Source organism: Lathyrus oleraceus, chromosome 3 (assembly GCF_024323335.1).
Source record: "Lathyrus oleraceus cultivar Zhongwan6 chromosome 3, CAAS_Psat_ZW6_1.0, whole genome shotgun sequence".
In the NCBI taxonomy this organism is placed as follows: domain Eukaryota; kingdom Viridiplantae; phylum Streptophyta; class Magnoliopsida; order Fabales; family Fabaceae; genus Lathyrus; species Lathyrus oleraceus.
This window is the reverse complement of record NC_066581.1, coordinates 278,306,825-278,317,233: the sequence shown is the minus strand read 5'-3', so window position 1 is coordinate 278,317,233 and position 10,409 is coordinate 278,306,825. Positions and strand designations below refer to the sequence as shown.

Genomic DNA, 10,409 nt, shown 5'->3' with positions numbered 1-10,409 from the left:
TTCATAGTTGGAGAATTCTGACTTTTAAACACCATCATCATACTCTTTCTTATTCTCTAGTCATGTTTGCTTCTAGTTCTTCTTGACAAAAGAAGCTTTCAGAGTTTGAGCTTTCAGAGTCTGCTAGAGTTTCTTTCAGTTAGATGCAACTCTTGTGCCTCTAAAATACTCTGAAGCTCTTCAATTCTCATGGTGCTGGTATCTTTATAATATTTTATGGCTACAACTATGTAATCAAAATAAGGAGTAAGTGATCTCAGTACATTTTCAATGATTACTTGTTCAGAGAGCGTTTCTCCATAAGACTTCATCTCATTTCCAACCACAATCACTTTGGATATGTAATTAGGCACTTTCTCATTGTTCTTCATGTTGAGATTCCCATATTGATTGCATCGGGACTGTAACTTGACCTTCTTCACTAATGCGTCACCACCATAGAAGCCACAAAAGTGTATAGGTAACCTCTACTATTGAGTACAAACTCAATCTCCTAACTCTAATAGATAACAGAGACACCATCCATTGAAGATCCAGTGTCTCTCACGTCGCCTTCGTCGTTGCCAAATCAACAATTTTCTCAAACACCTTCGTATCCACACACTAGGGAATATAAAACAACGCCTTTTGATGCTTCTTCCTTGTTTCACATTGTGTATTTCTTTGTGCTTCTATTGCATTTTCTACAATCGGCATGTACTTGTCATTAATGAGATCAAGAACATCTTGAGCGTCAAACAACACACGCATCCGAATCGATCACTGATTCCAATTCTTTCTGTCGAATACTCGAAGCTTTGTGTTCAAGCTACTGTTTCCACCATCCATCTTCGTTCTTGTGCAAATCACCCAGTTCTCACCAACACTCGTGTTTTCCAAACCTTGAGAACCAAGATATGTGATTCTCTTCGATTTCAAACCTCAATTCAACGGGAATTTCATGAACGAAATCAATCACATACTTCAATACACTAGTGTTTCCTTGTGAATCAAATCGAAGCTCTGGATGCCAATTGTCGGAGTTCAATAATGAACCTCCATTGATTCACAAGAATTAAAAAAGATTAAGAAGATGAAAGAATTATAGAGAATTAAGGAGAGAGAGAGAGAGAATGAAAAATGGTAATTAACTTTCTCAAAATCTCACATTCACAATTCTATTATAAATACAATTGACATTGAGTTTAAATACATTCATTTAAATTCAAATGTAAACTAAATTCAAACACAAACTCAAATGAAATACAAACTTTAATGCAAACTCAAGTGATTTGAATTTGAATCACTCCCTCCGTTCTTTTATAAGTGTCACTTTCTTAAAAAAATTGTTTCTTTTTAAATTTCACTTGCAAAATTCAAGGTGATATTAATTACACTTTTGTCAAAATTACCCCTATATAATTATTACATAGAGAGAAAAAGTAAAATAAATAAAATAAATAATAAGGATATTATAGATAAAAGAAGAATTATTATTTGAAAAATGAGAATAATAATGAAAGGGAGTACATTACAACACAATCACTTAATTTTTAACAAAGCAAAGCCACCTTAAATCTTCTAACCAGAATGGGTGTACACATGGAAATAGTTGTAGTAGTATTAACTACTACTAGTACTAATAGATAGTACTAATAGATGAGGATAACTTTTGGGGATGCAACCAATTTTGTGTCATGCATAAAACTTACATTTGCAAATAATAGATGAGGATAACTTTTGGGGATGCAACCAATTTTGTGTCATGCATAAAACTTACATTTGCAAATAACGCATTCGTCATTTTTTCGGAGATTAGATCAAAATCAAATGATTAAAATTTAAAATCAAATGATTTTATAAAATATAAATCAAATATTATATTTAAATTTAGACTCCTTGACCTTGATCTAAGGACAAAAAAATGCTGCATGAATCGGTTGAAATTCGGCTACAGACAAAAAACAATAGATTTAAATAGTGAAAAAGACACGATGACCATGCATGACCATGACGCCATGACGGTGAGAATGATGTGTTATGGTCATAGTGGGTATTGAGAAAACAAAAAGAGCAGTTAATTTCAATTTTTTATTTCATTTTTCAAAAAGGTTCATTTGAGTTGTTAATGCAGATGAAGAAGACGTGCAAATGCGGTCAATGTAACGGTCTCGTGAAACGTCTTCTCGTTCTTCCACGTGGCGACTTCGCATATTTTCTCACGCTTTCTCTTCCTCTCTCTCTTTTCCTGCGAAAAGCGAAAAGAAGAAGCTATTATTCCTTCCCCATCACCATCACATAACTCTTTGCAACAAATCTTTTATTCCTTTTCATCATCATCATAAAACCTATTTCCCTTCCAAACCACTCCATTCATAGATTCAACAACCGCTTTTCGTTTTTCATCGTTCTTCTCCGATATGGCGAGTAATGATCACCACCGTTTAGACTCTTCCGGCAGTGACATTTCAGTTTATGTAGACGCAGACGCTACTCCTTCAGGTAGTCATTGATTTCTCGAGATCGCATTTACTCATGCAATGCTGATAGATATGTTACTAATTATGATCACGATGATGTTGAAATTTTTGTAGATTTAGTAAGAAATTAGAAATTGAAAATGGAATAATAGTTGTGTTGAACTTTGAGAGGAAACAAGAAGTTTATGTGATTATATGTATTGTTTTTGGTGTGGATTGGCCTTACGCAGGGCGTACTGACAGGGATTCATCAAGTGCGTCGCAAAATGTTGTGGCTGAACCGTTAAATCACAGTAAGAAAGGTGCTAAAGTTGGAAGGCACAGTGGATTATTGGCTAGGTTCTTCGATGAGAATGTTCCTTTCAAGAAAAGGGTTTGGATTAATCACTTGCACTCTTCAAATTTTTTGTTATTGCTATTTTTGAAACATTCTTTTTACTTCATTTCTAGTAGAAATGTTACGAGGAAGGTTTTAAATAACGGTCGCGTAAAGAATTTCACGATTTCGGTTGATATAGAAGTTGTGATACTGATTGCAGTTATCGTGGTGTGAATCAAGCAATTTATTTTTCATTATAAAAAAGGTGAATAACGGTATCGGTACCTTTCGATATCATTTAGTCGCGGCTGTTTTCGCGATAATGGAGCATTTTTTTAAAACTTTGGTTACGAGGGAAGTAAAAATTATGCATCACTCTGGTTATTTTTTCAATTTCCTTGATATAGTGATATATAATAACTTGTTCAGCATGCTGATATTCATTTTATATACCTTGCATTGCATCTCTTGATGTTCCTGCATGTCTCTGGGATTTGATATTTGCTTGTTCTTTTTTAATGATTAAAAATTGTTTGCAAATATTGCAGCTGAGATGGCTAAAAAAAGCTTTTATGGTTAAGGATGATGGTACCGTAGAAATTGATGTTCCAGGACATATTACACCTCACTCTCCAGAAAATATTTATGAACCTTGCAACGAAACATTCATTGATGATGTTCAACCTATTCGACCGCAACAAATTGCAATGCTTATAGTTGGTACACAGGGAGATGTCCAGCCATTTGTTGCCATTGGGAAGCGTCTGCAGGTGTTATTCGTTCTTGCTTTCTCCAGTAGTTTTCTTTAACATCGATTATTACTTGAAAAATATGTGCTGTACTCTGTACATCCTTAATTTTCTCCATGTTTGGGATAATTTACAACTTCCTTTGGAGGAAAGGCATCCAGGTCATGAAAATTATCGGGATTTGAATTGAAGTATGAGTTTACTTTGAACATGTTCAGGATAGTAGAAATGCTGTTGGTACTTTTCATGGAAGTTATAAGTTTACTGTCTTAAATTGTGGTTATGGTCAGGGTTGTGGCGGCCACCTTGCAAGTTGATGCAGTTTGTAATCGTGTAGGGGCCCAGAGTAATGCAGTTTACAATTGTGTAGGGCCCCAGACTAATGCAGTCTGCCACTCAGAACATTGATTGTATTAATGAAAAGTTAAACTGTGGTTATGTTCATGCTTGTGGCTGCCACCTTACAAGCTGATTGCTTGCAAATTTGGCACTGACAAATGTTTTCTAGTGTTCTACTTTTAATTCCAAGTTATGTCCCTGCTTTGGCTTGGTTAGTTGCTTTAGAAAATAAAAAGGCTAAGAACATAACTGGTCTCCTCTTAGTAACACGTGGTTTGGCGTTTCTTTAGCAGTTGGATAGGAAGCCTACATCAAACATTCGGTTTTTGGTTTTAAGTAAAACTATCTATTTCAGGTGGTCCTTCATGTGATGTCCTTACCTGTAAACATTCCAAATAACTTCAAAATCACATGTTTTACTTCTTTCTCATAAGTTATCCTAGTCGAAACTACCATTGGCTGTTGCAGTTAATTAATAATGTAAAAGGCATGTCTGTGCCTTTTAGGTTTGAGTGACACTTGAATAGGTTGAGAGGAACTTTATACCTGTACAACTTGTAGTTATAGGTCGAAAGGAATCCTTTCGATTGAATGCCCACCCATCCAGCCCATATGAACCATAATAGGTGATCACTGAGCTACACCTACACTCATTTATTTTCACTATGATGTAATGTAAGCCTCTCCTGTGTTTCATGAACATGATGGATTTTAAATTCCATTTTTTAACTGGTATATACTATGTAGTACTTTACAAATTAATGATACTTTCTAAAATCTTAAGTTTTTACTTTTCAAATTTCCATTATCTCCTTGAAATTCAGCCTAATTGAGGGCGAAGTTTGTTTCCAGGCAGACGGCCACCGGGTTAGGCTTGCTACTCATAAAAATTTTGAAGATTTTGTCTTGAAAGCAGGCTTGGAGTTTTACCCTTTAGGAGGAGATCCCAAAGTTCTTGCAGGGTGTAAGTATTTCTTATACCATCCACTTCTCGATCTTGCTAAATTCAGCTTGTCTTATTTTCTCCTCTAACTATTTTCTATTAGTAGCTTGACACGACAACTTAACTACAATTACAAATTGAGGTATTTCTCATGTAGTTCTCTTATGATTCAAGTCAAACATAATACAGATGAATATAGTGATGGAAACCCTAGCCACCTTCATTGCGGCTACATTTGGTTGCCAGTTTAAAAGACATAGTTTGTCATATATACCAATTTTTTAAGAGACGGGATGTTTATAAATATAATATAATGTTTTCCATTATAATTACGCACTCACATACTTTCAAATAATTTATATAATTATTTCCATACATAATGTTTTTCAGATATGGTCAAGAATAAAGGCTTCTTGCCATCAGGACCTTCAGAAATACAATTACAAAGAAGTCAAATCAAGTCTATTATTCACTCTTTGCTTCCTGCATGCAACAGCCAGTACCCAGACTCAAATGAACCATTTAAAGCAGAAGCTATAATTGCAAACCCTCCAGCATATGGTAAGATTTACTTAAATTCAGTTATTATTTCATTATTATTAGGCTTTGCCTCACAATAATGTAACATTGACAAATTCAGTCTTTTTTGCATTACTTAGAATGTAATCAAACATTTTATCAAATAATAAGATATTGTATAGTGACCAAAATTCTTTTCAACAACAAACTTAAAGTCTCATAAAATTTAAGGATTTGGATCTATCATTCTTGTACCATCAGCCATTATCAATTAAGCCTTCTATAAGCAGCAGCACACCATGAACTTTAAAATATCTCAATCTAAAATTTAAACTATTCGATAATTGTAATATGGTTAAACCCAAAGAAATAAAAATAAAAAACATTGTTGGATTTTCTTCTTCTTTTTCCCATGTAGTTTGGCTTCTTGTGGTACTGATGGAGGCCTTACAAGAAAGACCATCTACAGTGCGAGGCTTTAGTTTCCTAAATCAGGCTCATGTGAGCTCTTAAAGAGCAAGATTCCTTGAGTTCTATGTTAATTGAGTTTGGAATAATTAACTTCAAAAGAGTAGACCCGGTCCAAGGCATGCAATTTTCAGGTATATTATAGGGAAATTTGTTGGCAAAAATGTAAAAGAACTATGGTTTTAAGGTCGCATCATTCATTACGATTAGGAAAAGGGTTACTATTAGGGGTATAGCCTAATACTTAGTTAGGATTTGTGAGAGGTGTGAGTCTTTGGTAATAGTTTTTTTTTAACGAAGGGGCTGAGGTGTATTTTATTTTCCTAGTCTTACAAGTAGAAGAGTGAGAAGTCACTCTATTTAGGGTTGAGGTTGTATTTTCACTACCCTTCTATGGAAGAGGTGTTTTTGTGATAATCAATAGTGTCTTGTTCTTACTCCTTGTATTTTATGCTTCTGTTTATACTCTCCGGTCTCAATTATAAGAAAAAATAACTAACAACATGCATCTTAAGAATAGTGACTAACTTAATTTAATTTTTCCAATGTAATCAATAAATCAAATACATTTTCCAAAATACCTTTTCTTTTCAGTTAAGTTTGTATGGGAACTTGTTTTGTTGAAGTTTGAAAGGAAGTTCATTGCAGATAGAAATGACTGCAAGACTAACTGATAATCAGAGATTTTTTTACAGCTATTATGTATAATAATATGACTAAAAATATTGTTATTTTAATGTTATGAACTTATGCAGGGCATACTCATGTTGCTGAGTATCTAAATGTTCCGCTGCACATATTTTTCACAATGCCGTGGACGTAAGTCTTATTTCCTGACATGGGCTAATCCTGCATTTAATTATCTATATTTTTTTTGTTGGGTTGCATTTTTGTTGAAAGTCTCACATTGAGAATGATATGGGTTGAAAACATATTTGAAAGATGACCTTATAAGCTGGTGGTCTTGTAGAGTTGAGTTGGGTTTAACCTAAACCCTAGAATGTTATCAAAGCTTGTCCTAGATATGTTGGGTCTCATTGGTCACACTTCAGATGTCTAGTCTTGAGCGTGAGAGTCTCTATTAAGAGGCTCACATTGGATATGATATAACCTAGAAATGTATTTATAAGCAAGAGAAATCTCTCATCTTATAAACTGGTTTTATGGGATTGAGTTAGGCTAAAACCAAGTTCTAAGAACTCTAGCTTGAGTTCTTTCATTTTTTGTGAATCATTCATTCACTTAAATTTAATATGGTTCTCATTTTTGCTCATTTGTTGGAGGTATTTTCATGTACTTTTTATTAAAATGATGTTTGACTATATTTCAGGCCTACTAATGAATTCCCTCACCCTCTTTCCCGTGTTAGGCAGCCAATTGGATACAGAGTGAGTCTAGTGTTTGTTCGGTTAATCTGAAATTAACTAATTTATTAGTTACCTTATGGCATGTCTAAGTTATATTTTCTATTGTTGTGTTTCGAGCCTTTCAGCTGTCATATCAAATAGTTGATGCTTTAATCTGGCTTGGAATACGAGATTTGATAAACGAGTTTAGGAAGAAGAAGCTGAAGTTAAGAGCTGTTACTTATCTACGTGGATCTTACACTTCCCCTCCTGATATGCCCTATGGTTATATTTGGAGCCCCAACTTGGTCCCTAAACCAAAAGGTTTGATGTGTATGATTAGTGTAATGTCATATATTATAGTCTGCACTGTTTCCCTCTTGATGTGCTATTTGTAGTTCTGAGAAGTTGTTATTCTAATATAGGGTTTATACTTTACCTACTGTCACATCATAGTATTTATTTTTTTCAACTTTATGAACTCACTTCCTCTGGCGTTAGTTGGTCACCCACTCTAGATGCTTTATGAACGATGTTGAGATAGTCTGATTCTGTTTTACTTCTCAATCTGCAGATTGGGGACCTAACATCGACATTGTTGGATTTTGTTTCCTTGACCTTGCTTCAAATTATGAACCACCAAAATCGCTAGTAGATTGGCTTGAAGAAGGAGACCGCCCTATCTATATTGGATTTGGTAGCCTTGTGAGTTTCTATAACTACATGTTTAGGTCACCTGATCACACTGATGAATCTAGGGATCCACTGTGTATAACTTTTCCATGTATAATTTTCCATAATCATTAATCAATAGTATATATATATATATATATATATATATATATATATATATATATATATATATATATATATATATATATATATATATATATATATATATATATATATATATATATATATATATATATATATATATATATCAGATTCAAAGTGGTATGTTCTGTTCCTCAACTTATTTTGATATCATTAGTTGTGTTGGAGAATTGTCTGTGATAAAGGAAAGTTGAAAGATCAGTTTTCTCAAGTGTTTGAGGAAGTGTCCTTAACGTAAAGATGAGTTTTTCCAAAATCCACCGAATATAAGAGACCCATCTTGAATGAAATTTGCATCAGTATAGAAATGTATTTACATTTAGAAACAACATTAGTAAAGGGTCACTCTAGAAACAAAAAGAAGAACTTTTCCAGTTCTGGAAAAGATCAATTCAATAGGCATTCACCAGACCAGCAATATGAACCAGGGGCTACAAACCTAAATTTATATAAGATGCTAATTCTGAGCTTAATCATCTTGTTTATCAAAATACACCTATGCTATTATTAAACTCCTTACAGACTTACTTTCTAAATTTTGTTTTGAATTTTAAAACAGCCTCTACAGGAACCCGAAAAAATGACAAGAATTATAGTTCAAGCTCTGAAACAAACAGGGCAGAGAGGTATCATCAACAAAGGGTGGGGTGGTCTTGGGAATTGTGAGTCTTGATTTCTACTTCGAGCACGGCTCAGTAATTACATTATTTTTCTGCTCTGATTGTGAAGCATGTAGTGATTTCTCTTTCTTAGTGGCAGAACTAAACAAATCCAAATTTGTGTACTTACTGGACAACTGTCCGCATGATTGGCTATTTCCACGATGCACTGCTGTGGTACGTACTAATTTTTTCTTGGTGGGAAGTATAGTAATTTTGAATGATAAATGAATCTCGGTTGATAGTTGCGAATGTTTCAGGTACATCACGGAGGCGCTGGAACAACTGCTGCCGGTCTTAGAGCTGAAGTAATTAGTGCAGTCTGAAATATTATAAATAGTTTATACTATATATGTAACTCTAACGAGTTATCTCTATTATCTTTTTATTGTAGTGCCCAACCACTATTGTACCATTCTTTGGGGACCAGCCATTTTGGGGAGAGCGGGTGCACGCCAGAGGAGTAGGTCCCGCACCCATCCCGGTAAAGGAGTTTACATTGGAAAGGCTGGTTGATGCCATATGCTTTATGATGAATCCAGAGGTAATGTTCAATTGTGATCACGTATGTTAGTGTTGTGAATGTAGCATTAGGACGTACAATAAATTTCCTTGTTTAAGATGCTTTACCTAAGCAGCAATAGAAAACAGCTTATGCTTATCTGGCATAATTTATCCACTGAAAAATAAGGATTTACATAAGAATATTGAACAAATCAAATATCAGTGATCACATTCTATTAAGTATGCCAATCAGTGCTGTGCGTTCATTGACAACTTAAGGGACTTTTCTCGATTCTTATTTTAATGCCTTTTCATATATTGTTATATGCTTTTATGCAGGTGAAAAAGCAGGCTGTTGAACTTGCCAACTCCATGAAAAACGAAGATGGGGTGGTGGGAGCAGTTAACGCCTTCTATAAACATTATCCGCGCGAAGATCCTGATGCTAAGGCCGAGTCTAAGCCAGTAACCCCAGTACATAAAAGTTTGTCTATACGAGGATGCTTTGGTTGCTACAAGTCTTCTAGTTAAATAGCTCCTTGTCCTCTATGTAATCATGTTAATTCTTCAGTCTAGTTCTACATGAGATTGTGAAATGTAAATTGTCCTGGTGATTTTGTCGAACTTCTCTAGAAATACTTCCGAACAATCAAGTATTATCCAATTTACCGACAATATTCCCAACATTTATTAGGATAAATTGAAGGCAATAGTACTCTTCTTAGTCTTTGTATATTGCATTCTATCATTATTAAAACCGTGTTAGTTGCATTCATTTGCATTCACATTTTGCATTCATAATTAGTCATTTGGCCTATAGCCATGGTTTTGTTTTGACCTAGTGAATGGTTTTGTCCTTAAGTTCTTGACCTTGTTTTTGCACATGACCATGTTTGAGTGTGTGGCTTAAGGCTTATGAGGGTTATAATTGCTTTTATTAGCATTTGGTTTTTTATTTATGATTGGTCTGAAGTCACTTTAGCTTGGTTCATACATCTCTAATGGATTACATGAATATTTGTTAAAAACAGTGAGTTTCCTAAATCTAGAGTTTACATCCATTTTTTTTGGCAAATATAAAAACAAAAAGAGGTAAGTTTTAATTTGCATTGCTTTTCTAATAAAAACAAGTCAAAAATTGAGTGTTTATTACAATAATTTTTATTCATAAATTGGAAACTATCAAAGCTTGTATTACACCTATAATATAAGAAAATTGAAATCTATTGGATGTCCTTTCCTAAAAAAGATGACACATCATCAAAATGAG

The 10,409-nt window shown here is 34.1% G+C and overlaps 1 protein-coding gene across 3 annotated transcripts; it reads left to right on the top strand.

Moving 5' to 3' along the window:
• The first annotated feature begins 2,111 nt into the window (after positions 1–2,111).
• LOC127127009 (sterol 3-beta-glucosyltransferase UGT80A2) lies at positions 2,112–9,914 on the top strand. Of its 3 annotated transcripts, XM_051056084.1 has the most exons (14): positions 2,113–2,481; positions 2,690–2,832; positions 3,327–3,548; positions 4,719–4,830; positions 5,200–5,370; positions 6,552–6,615; positions 7,127–7,184; positions 7,289–7,466; positions 7,717–7,847; positions 8,536–8,638; positions 8,730–8,812; positions 8,896–8,943; positions 9,030–9,179; positions 9,479–9,914. In XM_051056084.1, exons 1-14 carry the CDS (start codon positions 2,400–2,402, stop codon positions 9,668–9,670), a joined length of 1,737 nt encoding a protein of 578 aa, XP_050912041.1. In that variant the 5' UTR covers positions 2,113–2,399; the 3' UTR covers positions 9,671–9,914. The 3 variants fall into 3 exon arrangements, with proteins under 3 accessions (XP_050912042.1, XP_050912041.1, XP_050912045.1); XM_051056085.1 differs by lacking the exon at positions 2,690–2,832 and having other exon boundaries at positions 2,112–2,481; XM_051056088.1 differs by lacking the exons at positions 2,113–2,481; positions 2,690–2,832 and having other exon boundaries at positions 3,421–3,548; positions 4,708–4,830.
• The last annotated feature ends 495 nt before the right edge of the window (positions 9,915–10,409 follow it).

Coding starts and splice junctions, on each gene's coding strand:
- LOC127127009 (XM_051056084.1), top strand. CDS start 2,400: ATGGCGAGTAATGATCACCACCGTTTAGACTCTTCCGGCAGTGACATT. Junction 7,185..7,288: donor GGCAGCCAATTGGATACAGA/GTGAGTCTAGTG, acceptor CGAGCCTTTCAG/CTGTCATATCAAATAGTTGA. Junction 8,944..9,029: donor CTGCCGGTCTTAGAGCTGAA/GTAATTAGTGCA, acceptor TTTTTATTGTAG/TGCCCAACCACTATTGTACC.